Consider the following 23,281-nt stretch of genomic DNA (forward strand, 5'->3'; position numbering starts at 1 on the left):
CACACCGCTAGGCGCGCCGCTCAAGGTCTATGGTAGCTACCGTGGACTCGCCACGCAAGGAGCTGAAAGTGAAAGTAGTATTACTTCGCAACAAAAGCAATATCAAGTAGCAAATCAGAATGCCGGCATGCAGACGAAACACTCAACGATTCCCAGTTTAACTTTGGCAAGTTAAAATCAGCGCACAAAATGTTATGGGCGTATCGCTTTTTGTGTTCATGCAGAAAATCATACAGTGTCTCAAGTGCACTCAAATTTGAATTTGGTGGCCTGTAAGCGGCGCCAATAAGAATGCTGTGTTTGGAAGTATGAAACAGAATCCAGACCCTTTCTGCGCTAGTGTCATGTGGTAGAAGCGTATAATCTGTTGATTTCTTTATCACAATGGCTACGCCATACCCTCTGGAGCTGCGGTCGTGGCGGACAATTTCACGCCAATCAGGTACCACGTCTTTACAGGTTTCAGTGAGCACTGCAACGTCCGGCTCATACGCTAAAAGAACACTTTCTAGTTCCTCAGTTTTATTCAGAATATGGCGAGCATTCATATTCAGAACACGAAATTACTGTTTAACTGCCTCTGTGCGGCTTGGTTCTCGATTTACACGACCGTCTTTCCTTTTGATGTTGTATTGAGGCTGTCGTCTTGAACCAAGTGGAACTAATTTATCTTGCGCTTCATCCCACCGGAACAGCTTACCATTTATTTTAATTTTATCGAACGATAGCATGACTTTGTCTCCTTGGTTCTGTTTTTAGCAGTAGCAGCCCAGAGTTTTTTTCGGATTGACTGTACCCGCTGGGAGAAGTCCTCCAATATACTATATTCTGTGCCCTTCAGCTTCTTGTAATTCATGAGAATGTAAGCCTTGTTTCTGCCTTCCACAAGTTTAAAAATGACAGGTCGGCACTTCTCTTCAGCCGGACGACCGATTCTATGAATACGCTCAATAGCCACATTTGGAAACTTCAGTGTGTCGGCCAGAATGGTTTCGCAAACGATCTTCTCAAGGCTCTGATGGTTTTCTTCTATCTCTTATTTTATGCCATACACAATCAGCTTGTTTCTTCTACTCCTATTCTCGAAGTCATCTACCTTCAAAGCAAGTTTCTCGACAGTTGACTGAAGTTCATCTACTTTACTTGTGTAATCAGTTACCGTGGTCGAAATCTCATCAATCTTTTGATTAATTGAAGACAGCTTATAACACGCATCGATCAGTTTGCTGTTAGTGCCTTTCAAATTTTGTTTGAGTTCCCGAACATCCTCAATTAGAGTTGAAAGCATCTCCTCAGTACACGGTCCCGGATTCATCTCTACATCACCGCAAGAAGGCAGCAGGTTCACAAAGCAATGGTAAATCATCGTAAGCACATCACTCAAAGACCGTGGGCACGGCAGAAGCAAAAGGCAGGCATTCTTACTGCGATAGGCGTACGCAAGACGATCATCTTTAACCTGGACGAAAAATAGGAAAGGATTCGTGAGCGTTATTGTCGCTATCCCTACGCCGCGCCCACTGGCCGGGATCCGTGAAGTGGTCGCTCTTTCACGCTGCCAGAACGGTGACGTAACCGACGACGGCAAAGAAAGTCTAGCAGGTGGTGACGCCGAAGTGCGCATGCTCAGGAACATGTCACTGATGTCGCATCTTTGAGGACTGGTAGGCTTGACCATGCAGTAATCCCTCTCCGCTGTCGCAGAAAAGCTGCAGCGTACCTCGGCGGTTGAGGGTATCGAGCAGGTGAAAAGCACGGCCTGGACGAAAAACAGGAAAGGATTCGTGAGTGGCATTGTCGCTATGCCTCCGCCGTGCCCACTGCCGATCTTGCATTAATGTGCAGAACTGGCGTCTTTGATTGTTCGCTAAGGTTTGTACAGTGCGGGAGAGCCTTTGCCATTATTCGGAAGTCGGTGAGACAGTGGAGGTGGTCTTGGGAAGGTCCCTTTCGCTGCGAATAAATACAACTTCACAGTTATCAGACTGCCTAGCACAGATTTCGCCATTGCTTGCCCACACAGATTTCCATTTATGTTCGTGTTTCCATGTCACTGCAATTCCGAGAAGTTTCCTCAAATCTGGACAAAGCTAATCATCGATGTAGATTAGAGTCGTATCTTCAAAACGTACATCCTTGTTTGTGAGCCTTATTTTCCTGGCTTTGCTCAATGTGGCACCGCGTTTACCTCTTGATTTAAACTGGAGAACCATGCTGATCTCCTAAGTGTTTCGAGTGAGTGCACGGTGACAGGTCTCTATGTCGCTTTAATAAACAACGCACTCATCCGCAACCGCAGCGATGCGCTGGTCGCTGGACTGACAGACTTCCTCAACAAACATTGGGAAGCTGAAACTGTCCCCGAGGAGTGAAAACATGCCGAAGTGGTGATGATACCCAAACCAGGCAAGAAACTGCAGATACCAAACCTCAGGCCGATCTCGCTTACGTCATGCCTGGGAAAACTATACGAGCGAGTGGTAACGCAGAGACTTCAAAACTACATGGAAGACAACGAACTGATCTCTCACAGCATGTTCGGCTTTAGAGCAAAATTATCAGCCCAAGATGTACTCCTCCAATTATATGAAGGTGTACTTCGGAACGTTCCTAGGGACGGAGAAAACGCGATAATGGCCCTAGACATCAAAGGGGCTTTTGACAATGTGCGCCACGAAGCAATCCTTACGGGCCTGGACAACCTGAACTGCGGGCGCAGGACTCACAGCTTCGTCAAAGCATTTCTATCAAACAGAACTGCAACCATCCGTACAGGAGAACTTCGGTCCGAGAAGTTTCGAACGCCTAATAAGGGAACACCTCAAGGGTCGGTCATTTCACCCACGTTATTCAACGTGGCCATGATCGGACTGGCGAAGCAACTAAAAGAAATCGACGACATCCACCATGCCATTTATGCCGACGACATCACAATATGGACTAACAATGGCTCACTCGGCGAGAAAGAGGATAGGCTACAAGAAGCGGCCACCTGCGTTGAAAACTACGCCAAAGCAAGAGGGCTAGCATGCTCGACCGAAAAATCTGAGCTGTTACGGGTTTGGAGAGAAAAAAAGAGCCGAACAGACCCTACCAGTAAAGAACTTCGACTACAAGTTTACCTCGGAGGAAAACCAATACCAGAGAAGACACTCATACGGGTACTAGGGATGTGGATACAGTCAAATCAACGCTGTACTCATACCCTTGCGCTATTAAAGGCATCTACACTCCAAGTGGCCCGCATGATTACGCGCATCTCACATAGACGTCATGGCATGCGAGAAGAAGACACACTCAAGCTGGTCAGGAGCCTAGTGGTCAGCCGGGCGACATACAGTCTCCCGTACTAGAATCATATCAAAAGTAAAAAAACAACAGGTGGACGCGATTTTACGCAAAGCGTATAAAACCGCGCTTCGACTACCCCATAACACCTCAACTGAAAAGCTCTTAGCCTTGGGACTGCACAACACGTTCGTGGAATTACGGGAAGCGCAGCATGTTGCCCAAATGCGCAGACTACAGCAGACCTCCACAGGCAGAGTTCCTTTAAAGAAACTGGGCTACACCGTACAAATTCGAGAAATATTGAGAACTGAAACGATTCCCCGTTGAGTACCGCCGCACGCTCAGGGTGGCACCAATACCAAGAAACATGGACCCTAACCTCCACAAAGACCGAAGAGAGGCAAGGGCCGATCGCTTAGAGAAAACACACGCATCCCAGGATACAACAGTGTATGTGGACGCTGCCACATCTGCCATGACAAGGGGACAAGGCACCAACAACGCAGTGGCAACTGTAGTCAACTCGGAATTACACGAGATTACCAGCGCCTCACTGCAAGATTGCACGATAGCTGAGGCTGAAGAAGCGGCCGTCGCTCTAGGGGCAGCGGAGGGCTATCGGACTGGGCGGCCACTGGCAATTCTTACTGATTCACAAGCAGCCTGCCGCAACTATCTTTGCGGCAGAGTCGGTCACAGAGCGCTCCGCATACTCCGCTCTGTAGACTGCAAGACGCTACCAACACATACAAAAAAACACAAGCCTATCAAACATAAGATCATCTGGGTACCGGGGCACACGGGGGTGGCAGGAAACCAAGAGGCGGACAGGATAGCTCGAGTATATACTAACTACCGAGCATCCAACGTCAACGACCTTTAGGAATCCTTGCCAGTACCTCAGGACTACACGGCCATACTCAACAACTACAAAGGCAGCAGGATGCGGTACCCACCACCGCACAAATATTTAAACAAAGAAGAGGCTGTCACATGGAGACAACTTCAAACGGGGTCATATCCAAATCTAAACACACTAAGTAAAATTCACTCCACACTTTAAGCACACAATTGTCCGTGGTGCCATGAAAAACCTACACTGTATCACATCACATGGGCATGTCAAAAAGTCGACATCGTCCTAGTTATACAGAATAGAGCTGTGCACGGGCCGCAAATTTCAGCCCGCGCCCGGCCCGAGCCCTACACTACTGACGGAGGCCCGGCCCGACCTGCAAAACTGAAATTGAAGTGAGGATGAAACAGAAAGAGATAATTTAAGGAAAATCAGTTTATTTCAATGTTTTTAAAATGCTCGGCTCTCATGGTCTAGATGAAAATTAGTGAGTATATGCAAATACGGCGCATGTAGAGAGTTATCACTCAAAGTTATTATGTAAAAACAACAAATCGTCCATTGATGACGGCTTGAGGCAAGTGCGGCGCTCCTGCATAATGAACCCGGCAGCGCTGAAATTTCTCTCGCTGCTTGAACTGGTAGCCGGAATGGCTAACACTTTCTTGGCAAGAAGAGAAAGCTTTGGGTACGTCGCTGCCTTGCTTCTCCAAAACTGTGATAGCTCAAACTCTGAGCAAGGGGTCGACTCTGTGGCCAAGTACTCGCTCAGCTCGTCTCTTTCGGCACTCTGATTGCTGATTTCGTCGCTCCACTCGCTGAACAAATCTATGCACGGTGTTTTCGCAGGAGGTTGTTCTTGCATAGTTTCCGGCAACTCCTGTGGTGTCGACGCGACGAGCTCTCGTATGCGCCCGTACACTTCATCGCGCTCCTCGGCGGAAAGCATCCTAAGGTGCCGAAATTTTGGGCAGAACATCGTTGCTATCTTGTGCTCCATGGTCAGGATAACCTTTTTCTTCAGGAAATGTTGGGTGCGTTGTTGAATTTTCGCCATTCCTGTGGCATTTGATAGATGGATTTGGTCATGAAGAATTCTTTCAAGTTTGGCAAAGTGCAGTAAGGCCAAAGGCAACGTTGGTGTTTTTTCCGCCTCCAGGGCTCTTGTTGCTTCTGAAAACAGCTCCAGAAATGCGATTAGTTCCTTGAGAACCGTCTTGTCCAAGTTGTCCATGATGGAAGAGTTCCTCACTGCAAGAAGAGCTTCAATTTCTGCAATTTGGCCGAATATAGATTTCAGCATAGAAAGTTTAGAATTCCACCTTGTCGGAACTTCCTGGCGAACGGTTTGATTGAGTTGGCTGGCTAGGCCACTTTGTTTAAGAAATTTCACAACTGATTTGACATTTTCCAGTGTCTCACTAACACATGGGGCTTCAGCTTGAATGAAATCTTCAGAGAATGTGTTCCGAAGAACGGTATTGAGAAGATGCGAGCTGCAGTTCATTCTGTTGTAGGACTGGAGAGCACACATGATGTTCGCACCCTGGTCAGTCACGAACGTAGCCTTCTGCAGAGCATCCCTGTCAATCCCCAGTTTAGAAAAACAGCGTTGCAACTCTTTCCGAATGTTTTCCCCAGTCTTGCGTTCCTCAGAAAAATTACAAGTAAAAAGAACGTGGGCGTGCAGACACCACTCGCTGTCAATGTAATGTGCCGTAGCCGTCGTGTACGCCACTTTGCGAAAATCGTCTGTCCACATGTCCGTAGTGATCGCACAGCGACCCTCGATCATAGCTGTGGCAACATTCGGCATTAAGTTGCCTCGAATTTGCGTTGATAGGTCGGCTACTTTTCTGGAGACAGTAGTGTGATGAGGAAGGACATCACGGACATCGACATTGCCATGGCGAGGACCAATGCTGATTAACTCTTGTGCTACTTTTGCAAAGCCACTGCCACTGACCACGTCAAATGGACGCATATATTTAGCACAGAAGTGTGCTAAAGCTGCAGTCAACTTTTCCTTCGCCGATGCTGGAAGCTGTGAGCTTGACGGTTTCAGAAACGAAGTTATTGTACTTGCGTTGGCTGAGCTGTTTTTACACCGGTGCCTCTGCAGACGCGATGTTCCAGTTTTAGAAGACTCGTAGGCGAAGAACGTTTTGCACATCTTGCACTGTACATGACCCACGGGAGAATTCGTTGCACACTCACTGACGACGAGAAACTTGTCCCATACAGCGCTCTTAGCATCTGGTTTGGGATTAAGCTTAAAGCGTCCGCTGGAAATTCCGCTTCTAAGGTATTCGGCGCTGAACTTCTCCATGGTACACGCCTGAATGCTTCAAGCTCATAACGTGTACGAAATGAACGAACTGTTCTTAAGTACGAAACGGAATGACAGAGGCGTGGTCTCGTAAGCCTTAGATGCCGTGCCGCGACTGGCCGCTGTTTGTGTTGTCAAAGGATAAGCCAGCCAATAATTAAGCTGCAGCATGGCTTTTTCCTGGAAACGGCGACGTTGCGGCTATGTTCTTGCTTCTGCTGTTCACAGGAAGGAAGGGGCTGTGTTTACTTCGCTGGCAAGCAAATACGGGGAAACACCACAACCAAGCCTCTGTCGGAAGTAGAAGAGAGAATGCAATCCCTGCCGCGGTGCTTTAGGTGCGTTTCGAATCGTCTTCCCGAGAAAAGCGCGAAACGTCCCAGGTCTTCCCGAGAATTGGACAAAACGTCCCATCTTTCCCTTCGCTTGATACCGACAACGGCGAGTCAAAGAAGTCAATCCTTTCCCCGGACGCTGCTGCTGCAAAAAAAAGGACCTCTCTTGCGCTGGCAGTGACGTTCCGTTTGACAACCTCCCGTCAACAGCCAGTGCCGCAGTTCATTAGAAAATCTTCCCTTGCCACCAATGCTTGGCTAAACTGTATGCGTTGCAAGGGCGACCCCACGTGCGCCGTACGCAGCCTCACCTTCGCTTCATACTACCCTTCATACTGCAAGGCTCCTAGAACTAGTGGCTTCCAGCATTGGTACCTGCTAGAAACGAAAATGCGTTTCGAGCCCCACCTAGCTTTTGTTTGCTTTTTGTTAGCATTTGTACTTTCTACCCTCCTAGTACATTCCTTACTTGATGGTGCTAACACAAAGCACTTCCTGCTGTGCCTGCAAAGCCCCAGCGCACCGTGGCTAAATTCACACTTTTCGCAGAAGGTAGTAGGAACAGCTTTTGTCCAAAGTTTAGAGCCTAGGGGGTTTGGTTCTGAGTCACACGGTGTGGCTCGTGATGCATTCCTAGAGTTCCAAGCCTGGAGGTCAAATTCCTAGTTCTGCCCCCTTAAGTGAATATGACTTCCATGAATACTACAGGAACCTTACTACCCGGAAACCCGCAGAGCTCTACACTTTTGACTAAAGGCTAATTCACTCTGGAGACTCGCGGAGCCACTCGCATCGTCACGGAGGGGGCGACCCCAATGAGTCGCCAGCGACATGTTTGGTGCCCGATTTCGCTGTCCTCCGTGACTAATCGAGTCGCGCGACCTCCGTGCATTCACGTGACGACAACTAAACTTTGCGCCTACGCAGGTAGCCATGGCGAGCAAGAAGATAATGGTCACAACACGTCGTTGTTGCCGCACGAGCGAGAATCCTGTTGTCCCGTACATGTGATAATGACCCCCCCCCCCACCCCTCCCACCCTGCCCCCCCCACCCCTCCCACCCTGCCCCCGTCAACGCGTGGCGGAGGGTACTTTTGCGAGTGCCTTCGGTTCGACACACAACACCTTCCTTTGTGCAGTGTCATTTGGGCTCGTGAGACCACTCATGTGGAGATTAGTTTCGAACCTTGCAACAGTAGGGCGGCTGGAGCCACGCGGGACCAATCGCGATCGCGAAGCCCGGCCGGCCCGTCCGAGACAAATATACCGTGGCCCGAGCCCGGCCCGGGCCCGGGTGAATAGACTTCCGCAAGGCCCGAGCCCGGCCCGCGGGCCGGGCCGGGTACGGGCTTTCGGGCCGGCCCGAGCCCGTGCACAGCTCTAATACAGAACCCAAGTGTGGAGCAATGGGAGGGTCTGCTCTCCAGCGACTGCCGCGATGACCAGATGGGTTTGATACGGCGAGCTAAGCTGACGGCAGCATCCATCGGAGCCCTGGAATAAAGGCAACCGACCGTTGCGGATGAACTCATCTAACCACATAAAAAACACTTGTGCTAGAGCCAAATAAAGTTATCCTATCCTATCCTATCCTATCCTATCCGCAATCGGTTCTTTGATAGGCTCTCCGAGCGAAGACATTAAGCCAGCCACACTTTCGCCCTCTTCTTTGACGACACATGGAATTTCTAAATTTGTATTTCGTGAGGACTGCTGTGGAAGAACTAGCCGCTATTCCAAGTTTACATTTTTGGTTTCTGGCTCTACGGACATAGCCTGGAGCAGGGCATTTTCTTTTTTTTTTTTTTGGTGACCATTCACGGACTCTACAGCTTAAAGTTTTTGTTTAGATCCCCAATGGATACCAGAGAAAATGCGATACTTTGGATCGTAGCATGCTGCTCATTCTTTAACTCAGAGGTCTCATTCCGCAGGTCTTGTTCTATCGCATGTCTAAAAGCTGTCATCTCCACCTTGAACTCGGCCCTCAGCTCTTCCTTTAGCTTTGCAATCTCCTTGGACATAGCCAACAGCGAGCAGGTTTTTTTATAAAAAAAGATTTAGATTCTAGGAATGAAAGAGAACAGATACAACGCGACAGGTCAATGCAGAAAGAAATGCCGTAGGGAAGTGACATAAGAATACCGCTGCTTGGCAGAAGCGACGACAGCACACAACTATTTGAAGTGAAGCAGGCGGACAGGTAACCTGCAGTAGGAAAACAGCACCGCTTAACCAATGCCGATAAAGCGTCGTCGCCATTGGCAAGTGAGGTGGTCGGCTGATGCTGTCCTCCTTTATACCTTCCCAGGCGTCCCGTGATTCCTCAGGATCGCGGATGGCAGTTGGGCCTCTGACCTGGAGCACCTCTGAACGGCGCTGGCCTAGGATGGTTGATCACTGATTTGCGTGGACTCGGCGGCGAAAACCGGCCTTCGCAGACACCTGCTTGATACCAGCTGACTACGAAGTACAGCCGCACGATAGACGGCGATCTGCATTAGGAAAACAGCAGCGTTTAACCGATGTCTATGAGGCGTTGTCGCCCCTACCGAGTTCTACGTGGATAAAACGAAAAATCATATGGATAACCAACCGCGGCAGTAAAGGCAACGTTAAAAAGTTTGTTTTAAATTATGAGTAATAAACGCTTTTCACAGCTTTGTGCAGCTGCCTCGACTTCTGTATGCGGGTAATCTGGACTATAATGCTCTCTTAGACCCGAATTAAAGTGGTTTGCAATACTTATTCGTCAAACAACTTTTAAGTGGAAAAAAGAAAACGATATAGCTAACCCAGCGCCGCAGTAGAGGTAACCTTTAAAATATTGGCTTAAGTTAGGATGTAGACATGTTAGGCACTGAAAAGTCTTTTTTGGGATGTAGACAAGTGGCGGCAGTGGCTATACTCAGATAATTGAGACCTAAATTAACGATGTTCACTACATAACTTTATCCTCTGTTCATTGGTTCTAATTGGAAAGAAACAAAAACGATGTGGTTTAAAGGCTGCTTCCTCTGCCGCGGAAGGCTTACCCTTCGCGGCAGAGGAGACAACTTTTAAAATTTTGATTTAAATCAGAACCTAGACATGTCATGAACCTCTCTGAACGTTTAAAAAGTGCCGGTGGCGGCTATATTGAAATAATTTGAGAATATTTGCTGGTCTCTTTGGACCCCAATTAACAGAGGAGGTTTACGGTGCTTATTTTATTAATTGCTTACTCGTTCTATGTGAATGAAAAGGAAAATGATATCGCTAACGCACAGCGGCAGAAGAGGGAACTTTTAAAATTTTGTTTTAAATAAGGAGCTATATGCGTTGTGAGCTAGAAAGATTTTTCGGAAACTTTGCAGAAGTGCCATGGGCGGCTATTCTCGGATAATTCGAGAATTTTTGGTGCTGTTTACAGACCCGAAATAACGCGGTTTACTGTGGTTAATTCATCCTACGTATACTAGATTTAAGTGCATAAAATGAAAAGCTGTATGACTAACCCACAGGGACAGTAGAGGAAGTCTCAAAAATTTTTGATTTAATTTAGGAGCTAGAGTTGTCATGATATAGAAAGACTTTTGCTGAGTATTGAGCTGTGGCGGCGGCGGCTCTATTCGGATCACTCGGCCAATTTTGCTGCTGTCTTCAGACCTGCTTAACGAGGTTTACTGCGCTGTACTGTAATGATTTCATAATGTGTTTATGAGTTCTGACTGGATAAAATGAAAAGCGAGGTAGCTAATTCACCTGCGGCAGTGAAGGCAACCTCTGACAGTTTGGTTGAAAATAGGAGCTCTGTATGTCATGAGCCAGAGAGACTTTTCACGTCATTGCACACGTTGCTGCGACTTCTATATCCGGATAATCTGGGCTCAAAAGAAAAATAATATTGCTAAACCAGCGCCGCAGTACAGGCAACGTTGAAAAGTTTTGCTTCACTTAGGGGCTAGACATGCTAAAGACATTACTGAGTTTTGAATCAGTGGCGGCTGCGGTTACATTCCGATGATTCGCGCATATTTACTGCTCTTTTCAGACACAAATCGCAAGGTTAACTGTGCTTACTTCATCCTGTGTTTAATAGTTATAATGGATAAAAAGAAAAACGATGCTGCAGCATGGAATATTCGACGTGGCGGCCACCTGTGGGCAGCCACCGCTGTCGGGAGCTCCTTGCTGCGCCCCTGGCTAGCCTTGCGGCTGGTCAGAGGCTATGCTTCTGGCCTCCAGCAAGCCCTTGAGCAACCCCTCTTCCTAAGTTAAGGCTCTTGCTGCGGTTGACCTGCTGCCTGCTGATCGCAGAAAACCAGCTCCCTCCCACAAGTCCTTGATTACGAGAAGCGTAGTGACGACTTGCCCTGCCTCTGGACCCCAAGAGTAATCCCACGAATTGGGCAACAAACCGCGTCCAGTGTCCCTCCGCAAATTATCCCATAGGTTATACCAGCCCTTTTTTGGAACAGCGCGAGCCCCCACCCCGCTAGGCGCTATTTTTTCTTGGTGATTTTACCTATACTAACCTTCTCTAGCCTTTTTCTATTCGCACCTAGCTGCACGCAGCGCTGCGTATCCTCCCTTCCTCTCCGAAAAAACCAATGTGCCTATTCCCTTGTCTCCTCATCTCCCCGACACTTGCTCAGCTGGTATGGCACAGCGCCGAATAGCCACACAACCAGAACGCCGAGGAAGCATGCACGCTCAAGCTGACGCCTTTCGCAGTCGGCGCATGCGAAAATCCAAACATGATACGTTTTGAGAGCTATGACGTAATTCAGCAGCCTGGCTTGCATGATTCTCTTTGACAATGCCTTCGGAAAAAGTGCATTCGGAAATGCATATGGTTCTTGGAGTAATTGCTGCTTTGACTAAGCGCCGGCCTTTTTTTTTTCTCAGGTAGGAAAGGGAAAAGCGACAAACCACTGGGACCACTTCTGTGCGCCAACTCTCATTGCAAAATATCTAGTTTGGACTGACTCACTTTATTTTTCGTCTTTGACTGGCCGCGGCAATCGTCGGGGATGAAGGTCTCCATGGCGCTACTGGGCTTCTGCGTATTTGTGGCCTGCACGATAGGCGGTGACTTCAACGACCGCCGACTTTTCATAGTCACAAATTTTCTGGTACTCTCCTTTCTATTTCATTTTTTTATTCCTTCACCCTTTTTACCACGTGTAGGGTAGCATACCGATTATTCTTCCGGTTAGGCGTAGAGCTTCGGGCTCTCTGTGCCTACGTGGGAGCTGCCCTCCACACCCTGCGCCTAGCCGAGTGTCCTTCAGGGCCCCTACTATGGGAAATAAAGTTTTACCACCACCACCAAGCTGCCTGCCTTTCCCCTTATTAAGGCGAAAGCCTCATACTGTCGTTAGCAGCCGTATCGGCAGCCGTGTCGACACATGAGTCCGCGTTTTGACGGGTGTCCACCGAGATATGCGAGACAGTTACGGCTTAAGTTCCTTTCCTCAAATACAATTTTCAGTTTCTTCATTACAGGCCACTCTTTCTCTTTCTCCTTTCACTCCCACTTCCTGCCTTCCTGTACGGTGCGGTTCGGGTTTCCACCGAGATGACAGAGAATTAGTGCTCCATTTCCTTTCCTCAAAAAGCGTTGCGTTGAAAGGGCAAGGCGTCGCGCCGTACAAGTGGTGGCGTTCCTTCTTCCTGTTCAGTGTGGTTCGGGTGTCTAACGAGATGACAGATAATTACTGCTCCATTTCCTTTCTTCAAAAAGCGTTGCTTTCAAAGGGCAAGGCATCGCGCCGAACGGGTGGTGGCGTTCCTCCCTTCCTGTACGGTGCGGTTCGGGTGTCCACCGAGAGGACAGAAAATTACTGCGCCATTTCCTTTCCTCAAAAAGCGTTGCGTTCAAAGAGCAAGGCATCACGCCGAACGGATGGCGTTCCTTCCTTACTGTACGGTGCGGTTCGGGTGTCCACCGAGATGACAGAGAATTACTGCTCCATTACTTTTCCTCAAAAAGCGTTGCCTTCAAAGGGCAAGGCATCGCGCCGAACGGGTGTTGTCGTTCCTCCCTTCCTGTATGGTGCGGTTCGGGTGTCCACCGAGATGACAGAGAATTACTGCGCCAATTCCTCTCCTCAAAAAGCGTTGCGTTCAAAGGACACGGCCTGCCAGCGCTACAACACGCGGTCGCGTTCTCTAAACGCATACGCCCGACACTGTGGACTTGCATGCTCCCCTTAAAAATCCGAGGTGATCAGAGTCTACAGACAAGGGTATGATCTACAAAACTCATAGGGGATAAGAAGGTTCCGGAAGTATTGAAAGTTAGGATCCTCGGCATGTGGATCCAAAGCAACCGTCGTATTGATCACATGATCAGACAGCTAGCAAATACCACAGCACAGACCACCAGGATGATTGCAAGAATTTCCAACAGAAGAAAAGGTATGAAGGAGGAAGCCACATGTAGGCTAGTGCAGGCCCTCGTGGTAAGTAGGATCTTATACGGCGTCCCCTACCAAACAGCGCTAGAGCAAGAAAAGGAGCAGTTAGAGGCAATTCTTAGAAAAGCATAAAAATGCGCTCTCGGAGTGCCGGTCAACACTTCGACGGAAAAATTCCTTAAACAAGGGTCGGTCATTTCACCCACGCTATTCAACGTGGCCATGATCGGACTGGCGAAGCAACTAAAAGAAATTGACGACATCCACCATGCCATTTATGCCGACGACATCACAATATGGACTAACACTGGCTCACTCGGCGAGAAAGAGGATAGGCTACAAGAAGCGGCCACCTGCGTTGAAAACTATGTCAAAGCAAGAGGGCTAGCATGCTCGACCGAAAAATCTGCAGCTCGTACGGGTTTGGAGAGGAAAATGGAACCGAACAGTCCCTACCAGTAAAGAACTTCGACTACAAGTTTACCTCGAAGGAGAACCAATACCCGAGAAGACACTCATACGGGTACTAGGGATGTGGATACAGTCAAATCAACGCTGTACTCACACCCTTGCGCTATTAAAGGCATCTACACTCCAAGTGGCCCGCATGATTACGCGCATCTCACATAGACGTCATGGCATGCGAGAAGAAGACACACTGAAGCTGGTCAGGAGCCTAGTGGTCAGCCGGGCGACATACAGTCTCCCGTACTACAATCATATCAAAAGTGAAATACAACAGGCGGACGCGATTTTACGCAAAGCGTATAAAACCGCGCTTCGACTACCCCATAACACCTCAACTGAAAAGCTCTTAGCCTTGGGACTGCACAACACGTTCGAGGAATTACGGGAAGCGCAGCATGTTGCCCAAATGCGCAGACTACAGCAGACCCCCATAGGCAGAGCTCTTTTAAAGAAACTGGGCTACACCGAACAAATTCGAGAAATATTGAGAACTAAAACGATCCTCGATGAGTACCGCAGCACGCTCAGGGTGGCACCAATACCAAGAAATATGGACCCGAACCTCCACAAGGACCGAAGAGAGGCAAGGGCCGACCGCTTACAGAAAACACACGCATCCCAGGATACAACAGTGTATGTCGACGCTGCCACATATGTCATGACTAGGGGACAAGACATCAACAACGCAGTGGCAGCTGTAGTCAACTCGGAATTACACGAGATTACCAGCGCCTCCCTGCAAGACTGCACGATAGCTGAGGCTGAAGAAGCGGCCGTCGCTCTAGGGGCAGCGGAGGGCTGTCGGACTGGGCGGCCACTGGCAATTCTTACTGATTCACAAGCAGCCTGCCGCAACTATCTTTGCGGCAGAGTCGGTCACAGAGCGCTCCGCATACTCCGCTCTGTAGACTGCAAGACGCAACAAACACATGCAAAACCACACAAGCCGATGAAACATAAGATCATCCGGGTACCGGGGCACACGGGGGTGGCAGGAAACCAAGAGGCAGACAGGATAGCTCGAGGATATACTAACTACCGAGCATCCAACGTCAACGACCTTGAGGAATCCCTGCCAGTACCTAAGGAATACTCGGCCATACTCAACAACTACAAAGGCAGCAGGATGCGGTACGCACCACCGCACAAATCTTTAAACAAAGAAGAGCCTGTCACATGGAAACAACTTCTAACGGGGTCATATCCAAATCTAAACACACTAATTAAAATTCACCCCAAACTTTACGCACACAATTGTCCGTGGTGCCATGAAAACCTACACTGTATCACATCACATGGGCATGTCAAAAAGTCGACATCGTCCCAGTTATACAAAACCCAAGTGTGGAGCAATGGGAGGGTCTGCTCTCCAGCGACTGCCGCGATGACCAGATCGGTTTGATACGGCGAGCTCAGCTGACGGCAGCATCCAGCGGAGCCCTGGAATAGGGGCAACCGACCGTTGCGGATGGACTCATCTGACCACATAAAAAAACCTTGGGCTAGAGCCGAATAAAGTTATCCTACCTACCTAAACTGGGCATAAATAACACAGTACAAGAACATATCGAGGCCCACCTTCTCGCGCAGAAAACAACACTGATGCTGTCCGCAACAGGCAGAAACACGCTGCGGTTGCTGGAACTAATTATTAATTTGTCATTACTTCGTCATCAATTATGTGTGACGTCATCCAGTGGTGACAGTCACCAGTGTCACATAGGCAAAGTAGAGCGGAAAACGCTTTCTTCTCTACGCACTTTAGACAGTCAAAGTACCCTCTGAGTTTTTCCTCCTCCTCCTTGGTGAAATATATTTCCTGAACGTTTCCCCCGTTTCAGACAGCGTGGTGATGTGTCGTGTGACCGAACTCACGCGGCGTTCAAGAAGACAGAGCTTGTCTATCTTTTGCGTAAGCCGATAATCCGAAGCGCTCTTTCTTCCACTGCAGAAGGCCTGTCAGGGTTTGAGATATTCCCGTACTGTTTCACTTTGGCTTGGCCACTTGCAGGCGTACCTGAAAATGCGGAATTCATGGCTCCAGAGCATTTTACCGCAGGTTGTTCTGAGTTATTAACCTACTGACTATCAGAAGAGTGCTTCCGTATGGTTGTCAAGTCAGAGTTTTATCTCCTATGATGAAACTCTTCATAGGTATTTAATCATCGCAAACTCCTTTTTTTTTCAAAACAAGGACGGCCTTAGTTTCCTGCGCTCAGCGTATTTCGCAAAGCTGTGCGAGCTGTCTTTGCATGGAATATTCTATTCCACATAGAAAAACCAATTTTCAAAGTTGTATTGACGTCTATGGGGAGGAGATGCTAGCACCTGGGCCATATCTGTGCTTGATTAAAAAGGTAAGAAACCACCCCGAAATTTAAAGCGTATTTGCGGTATTAAATCTAAAAATACCATCGCTTGTATTAAATTCTATATTTATTTCCTTTCGTGACTTTAACCAATCTTGCCAAGATATCAGGAATACTGTGGAGGTTTCGATATATTTTACCACTGAAGTTTAAGTTATTAATATGTTACGCGTTGTTGTATGCCCAACTAAATTACTGCGGACTTGTATGGGCCACAACATCAAAAGAAAGCATAAATAAGATTTTTTCTCTGCAGAATAAAGCCCTTCGTCACGTAGCCAACGTTACAAATGAAAGCCCATTACACAATACCCTTTCCAACATTATAAGACTGTAATCTGTCGATGCGATATAAACATACATGTAGCTTAAAAACTAATAACAATGCGTTTTGTCCTTATGTAGTTTAAAAAGCCTTAATGATAGGAGGTATGTATTTAGGAATAAAGGTACATGGCACGTGCCATTCACCAGGCTAACACACGGGCTAGATGGCGCCGAAAATCGCCTTCCAAGATTATAGAACAAATTATTAATACAGCAAATCGACATGCGGACAGCCACTAAAAGTAATATCAAACTTCATTTCATCAACCAGTTTCATGGCGTTTAAAAGCGTCAGTTATCTTCAGAATCAAAACCAGAGCTTTTGTAATACCTCATTTCATCCCAGAGTACAGTAGTTGCGTCCATTTGTCTTTGCTATTTATTTTCCCCACAAATTGAGGCGAGTTTGTTTATTACCGTTGTCATTTTTCAGGTCCGTGATAATGCTGTCACGCGAGTGTTTGTTGCATTTTGTTGTATTTTTCATATTGTAACAAGATTGTATTTGCAGCATTATTCACCTCCTGCGCAAAAATGGCATGTTCTGTAGGTTGTTCACTTTTACACATTCCACATTTCATGCATAACTGCTGCACAAACTGCCATGCAAAGGGGGTGGGAACCCAGTCAAGCTTGCCTCAGAGCAGCTTTTTGTCCCCAATCCCTGCATTTTGATCTGTGTTAAAAATGCAAACTAAAGATTGATTGGTTGATTTCAGGTTGTGACATAGCAAATAAAGATTACAACTAACTAAGCGATTACAAATAAGGCAAATTTGATAAATTCGAGTTCATATTTTGCAATAAAGTGCCCGATGTTAATAAGCATTATTTAAAAGATATTCAGAAAAACTGTTTTGCATCTTGCCGCACACTGTAGGCCAGAAATTTCGCTTAGTTATTGGTGTGATTCAATATTTTTTATCCCTTTTCTGCGATGGTCGTGCTTACGCTGGTGATGACATCCTGCGTCTCTTTGCAGCTTCGACGTACAGTGAGTTCATAGTGGAAAAAGGTTGGCGAGGAATCTGTTTGAAAGCTGTACCATAGTTCTGTTACAATAGGAATGCATTGATTAGTGCCGATGTAACTCATCAGTTTAGTGGCTCCAGGCGCCGTCAATCTTGCGAAGTATTGGCCGCGTAGATGCAATAAATCTTGTACCTTGGATCCTTTATTTCCTTCTCTTTTGCAAGTCCCCTGGCTGCTCATATGTAAATGGTTTTTCCATAATTTTCCTTCCTTGCCTGCCCATGGTGTACAACCGTATCCGCACTTAGGCTTCTTCTGATCTTTCGTTCAGACCTGTGGCATATCAGTAGTCGTCGAACTCCTGAACCCGTTCTGGTCACTCCGATGTCTGAAGTTGAACTTCCCCGGCGCAGGAATTGCCAGCGTGGTGGCCGGACCACCCGGTGTTGACGTTGGCGTGTCCACTGCAGAATTCGATGTCAGTCAAGCGCCGCGGCACCGACACTACAAACTCGACCACACTTCTGACACCACGTCGTGTCAAGGGAACGGCGCGGCTCAGGAGCACACACACAAGCCAGTTTACAGATGAGGGGCTAAGAACCCTCGGCTTTATTTCCCGCTCCTTCTATAACGGCACGCGATGACAAGCATTCAACGTGCTCCGCCTTATCAGGGTTGTGCATGGCCATTTGCGCACAAGTCAGGGTGACACCACACACTTGGTTTCTACAACAGTTTAGAACCAATCATAAACTGCAATCCTTCGCTCGTAATCTACTTTTTTTTCTGAACAATATAAAGAGACTACTGGATACACTCCAAAGCAGTTGAGAAGTTACTCTGCGGAAATTTAATATGTATCTCTTGATCTGTAATTACGTAGAAGCCCTCTCGTGCCTCAGCCACTGAATGTAAGTTAAAAATGGCTGAGGCTTAGCTAAGGCATTCTGGTCACGAAACTCCCGCCTCAGTTTCATATAGGGTCGGCGCTGGCCGCTAGAGGCGCCGCTGGGCACTGGAGGGCACCGAGCAGCGGCGCAGCCGCCTGCCCGCCCCAGCCGGCTTTGCATCACGCGAGGTATTTTCACCCGATTACTCGAAAATTTCAGCGACAGTCGGTTTAGCTTTCCTTCCAATCTAGTCTAACGAGAATATGACGAACTTTAATCAGGGAGGAAATGGGAAATGGGAAGGAAATGATGACGTAGCGACATACAGATACTTCTCTGAAGCAGACGATTTGTGTAGAAATGCGCAGCTACTTGTTTATTCTCAAAATGGCCCTGTTACATTTTTGAACGTGATGCAGCACACTAACGCCCTGTAGACGCGATAAAAAGCTAACGATATTGCCAGAAGAAAGCGATACGCGCTACAAAGACAGTTGCTTGTCTCCTGCCTTCGCATCGCTGTTTTCGATCTCAAATCTTGCAGCGCGTAACCGCTAGCTTGCAGTTGGCGAAATACGAGCAGAAACATGACCGCAGTCCCCATTGAACACCTCCCAACTCTGGTCTGACAGCTCAAGCGTGAGTCCGCTTTCAAGACGCGTATACATAGCCGGTGCTTTTGAATTTATAAGGCAGCTTTCTTGTGAGAACTGGGGCCGCGCGATGCCCGTCCGGGCTCGAAAGTAAGCATATGATGGCTTGCTCAACGGGCTTCTTATTTTGCCCCTTTTTGTCGCAGTTTTAAGAGTAGCAAGCATGGCCGTGATGGCTTGATCAACGAAAGACCCCGTGCTCACGGCTGCATATATGTGACACATAAGGAAGGCTTGATCAACGAAAGACCCCGTGCTCACGGCTGCATATATGTGACACATAAGGAACGCGCGCTAAGTTTCATCGTGTGATTTTTGCTTTAATTCAGCTTACGCGTATGAAAGGGCTCTGTCATTTTTGGCTGTCGTGTATCTCAATCACTAAATCAGCATTCGTGGTCGTTGCAAACATGCGAGCCAATGAGTTTCAGCGCATTTGTTTCTTAATTCACGACAATTTTTTTTAACTTAATTCTTCTTGAACCGATTACAGCTGACACTGTTGTCAGCTTGTCATTAGGAGCCTTGTTATTAGGAGAAACATGAGAACTGCAGCCTTAAAAATATATGCTCCTGTCACTAAATTCGGGACCCCCGCGGTATCCCCTCTGTTTTTCTGGCGCCGGTCGTCGGAATGGGTAGACGGCCTCACCGCGTCCTTCAGCGCTTGCGTCTCCTAAATGCCAAGGACGCAGTCACGCGGGGAATGACCGAATGCGGCTTATAAGGCGGTGTGAAAGTAATTTTGTGGACGGTGCACGTGAGGGTAAAAGATACGGCGGCAGTGTAAGCGCAGGGCCGGACAGAGCATTTGGGCTAGTCGATGCGTGCAGACGGGAGCGTGCATCAGGCAAGGACGTGATCGGCTAGCGATCGGGACTACGATCAGAACCTACCACGTCAACCCTCGTTACCCCGAGGCCCCATGATAAGCCAACATCAGGCTCTGGTCCTCCAACGTCCTCGCCACTGAATCAGCCCCGCAACGACCTACCCTCCTTCGAATAGGAGATTGCCATCCCTGCAGATAAGCACTCGTTTCCCCTCTATATTAACCTCTCCTTTTTTCCCCTCCCTACATACCTCACTTTCAATTGTTTTACGAGCTAACGTCTTCAAGTCCTTATTGTAGTTGTCACTAGTTCTGTAGGCATTATTCTGATGTCTTATACTTCGAACCCTTACGTTTAACTCGTCTGTATTAAGCATGAAATGCTTTTAGCCCCCGTTGTCGGCAGTGTGGTGACGTCACGCTGAGACCTAGAGCCATCATCCGGGCACTGAAACCCACTCATCCGGGCACTGAAATCCACTCATCCGGGCACTGAATTCCCGTCATCCGGGCACTGAATTCCCGTCATCCGGGCACTGAATTCCCGTCATCCGGGCACTGAATTCCACTCATCCGGGCACTGAAATCCACTCATCCGGGCACTGAATTCCAGTCATCCGGGCTCTGAAACGAGAACATCCGGGCACCGTACGAGACTTAACGAGATTTAACGAGACTCTCTAAGCCCTCCTACGCGACCGGCATGCAAGCACCGGTTGGTCTCCAAACGAGACAAAAAATAACTGCTGCCAGTGCCTTCTCAATGTTTATCAAGATATCAGTGGAGCTGTGGGTTTGATAATGCACGGAATTATAATTTCCGATTTCTAATAAGGCGTGCAAAAAGCACATAAATGCCACGTTACACTTCGTTGTCATACGTGATCCGGGGGAGAAGCGCTGCGTTCAAAGGGCAAGGCATCGCGCCGAACGGGTGGTGGCGTTCCTCCCTTCCATTACGGCGCGGTTCGGGTGTCCACCGAGATGGCAGAGAATTACTGCGCCATTTCCTTTCCTCAAAAAGCGTTGCGTTCAAAGGGCAAGGCATCGCGCCGAACGGGTGGTGGCGTTCTGTGGACTCTCTGGCAGCGCTACAACGCGCTGTCGCGTTCCACTCCTAAAGCCGAAGCTTGAGCGTCATTAATTAGCAGTTAATTAGTGTTCAGACATTAATCAGTAATTAACAATTAATTAGTGATTTGCCATCACTTAGTAATTATATGTGATGCCACCAGTGCCACAGAAACAGCGAAGGTGGTGCGGAAAACGCTTCCGCCTCTACCCACTTTAGAGAGTCAAAGTGCCCCCTGAACTTTTTAACAGAGTGCATGTATGTTCTGATGACATTCTCTGTTATGGTCTTTAATGAACGTAGTTATCAATACGAAAGATGGCGTTTTACACTGAAAGAAGATACATTTCCCTAGCTCGACTGAAATCTTACAGGTCGCAGATTAATAGATTACAGATTACGCATATTATTCCTCCTATGACCAAATAGTAATACAGTCTAGTAAAAAGCAGGAGACTCCCTCGGTATTTAACGCGCAATGCACATTTGACACTTACCGCACAGCTCTCGCAGACTTTGCGTTTGCCTTCATCACGCTCTGATGAAATACCAGCCTTCCGCGCTCCGAGAGCTTGCCAACGTTCTGGTGAAGCGTCTGGAGCTTTTTAGCCTCAACTTTCAACGTCGCCACCTTTTTCTGGCTGTGCTCAAGCTGCTGCTTTGCGGCACGAAGCTGGCGCTTCAATGACTGCACTTCAACGCAAGTTATACAGCCGACGACCTGATCCGTTTGGCAGGCCGCGTCCGTGGTCCGGTCCCGACCGCTGTCGCTCGTCGAAAGTGCTAGCGCTGCAAAAAGATTAAAATACTGCTTAAAACTAATCCTCCCGAACTCGTGCCAGGAAGCCACTGATTTTTAGAAACAATAAGCGAAAAAAAAACAAGGCTAAGAAGCAATGCTTACCGTCAATGCAGTCAACCGCGGGTGCAGGATCAGTCACAGACGAGGCTTCGGCGGCATCTTGAGACGGCAGGCTGGAACACGATAGCTCGCGACGTCGTTTCACCTGTTTCCGAGCTACTGGCGACCGCCTACGTCGTTTACAGTTTGTAAAATAGCCTGGAAGGCCTTCAAAAATACTTGGGATAGCGTCAGGGCGGAGCGCCGGCCTCCCTCGCTGCAAAGATACCGCGTCGCCATTCACAGCGAATTCCTCTACACGAATGATGTCCGCAGCGTGAAAGTGCTTTTCGCAAACACGCACATATTTCGAATCAAAACTGAAGTCACCAGTCTCTTCCCGAGGAATAGCACGCTTCCACTTTTCCGACAGCCCCTTGTCAGCAGGGAAGCGAAACAACGAGAGCTTCTCTGTCACGCCTTTGTAGCCGGACCGGCACCCTGGTGCGCAACAAGTGTTCGGCATGGTGTCACGCACACGACTTACATTATGTCAACACACAACACAGCAGCAGGCGGTGAAATTCGCACTCTGATAACGAGCGGCGACGCTTTCTGACCGGTCGCGACAGCGCTGAGCTCGCCGAATGATGCCCTTCAGTGCCCCGTGGCGCCGCGCCGCGGCAGGCGCGGGCGGTATATGAACCTCTCCCATAGAGTTACGGAGGAGAAGGACTATGGCTAAGGTTAAGCCTAGTCAGATGTGAAGCATATTGATGGCTAGGCTTGGTAATACATGGCTTTCCTTGGTTGACGTTCATCCCGCTCTTCATCGGTCTCTGTGGCACGCTGAAGCTTTCGCTTCTCGTTCAAATCAGCCCTGCTTCTAGGCGGCATCCCAACACCTGGCCGCCTCGTAAGTGCCCGGAGAGCGAGGCAAGCTCAGCTCTATACCGCTGATGTAGCGTCACGTGGTCAGCTGCAGCGCCTCTGATGTGGAGCCTCCACCGCCGCGGCCGACCGCGCGAGCCGGCAGCCCATCTCTCCTCTGCTGTGACGTCATGTTGTCACGTGGTGTCACGTGGTCACGCTAAAGGTCAATGGTAGCTCCACCGCCGCGCTCGACGGGCTGCAGTGTAGCTCTAGTAATATGCTTCGCATAAAAATTCAGGGGGACGCTTTGTTGATCTAATGTGCGTTGAGGCGAAAGCCTTAAACGCAGTGTTGCTCCTTGTGTCACTGGTGTGTGGTTAAGATGTTAAGTTTCGCCTCCAAGAGTGGAACGTGACAGCGTCTTGTAACGCTGCCAGGGAGTCCACAGAACGCCATCGCTCATTCGGCTCTAGGCCTTGCTCGATGGTAAATTGGTTTTTTAGGAAAGGAAATGTATCCCTCTCGCATATCCCGCTGGACACCAAAACCTCGTCGTAAGGGAAGGGAGGTGGTGGTGGTGTAAAACATTTATTTATACTATATACAGAGGTATTGCTTGGACCGTGCCTGAAGGGCCCGGCCCTCACAATCACTAGGAGGGATCCCTAGTCCGGGACCCCTGTGGCCTCCGCGGTGGCCCGGGCTCTTGTCACCAGGGCTCGTTGGTCCTGGAGAGTTGAGCAGCCGAGCAGGGCAGCCTCCCAG

General features: G+C 48.5%; 1 protein-coding gene across 1 annotated transcript in view; it reads right to left on the reverse strand.

Annotated features, from left to right (window-relative positions):
* LOC149338295 (uncharacterized) overlaps positions 1-22,363 on the reverse strand; it is a 101,413-nt gene extending 79,050 nt beyond the window's left edge. The window contains exons 1-2 of the mRNA XM_089550303.1: positions 21,707-22,363; positions 21,300-21,591 (exon numbers count right to left, since the gene is read on the reverse strand). Coding sequence (XP_089406429.1) covers positions 21,300-21,591; positions 21,707-22,169 — 755 coding nt within the window. The 5' untranslated portion in view covers positions 22,170-22,363. The remainder of the gene's footprint in view (positions 1-21,299; positions 21,592-21,706) is intronic.
* Between the last annotated feature and the right edge of the window lie 918 nt (positions 22,364-23,281).

Source organism: Amblyomma mixtum, chromosome 6, assembly GCF_055824585.1.
Source record: "Amblyomma mixtum isolate Tamu chromosome 6, ASM5582458v1, whole genome shotgun sequence".
NCBI classification, from domain to species: domain Eukaryota; kingdom Metazoa; phylum Arthropoda; class Arachnida; order Ixodida; family Ixodidae; genus Amblyomma; species Amblyomma mixtum.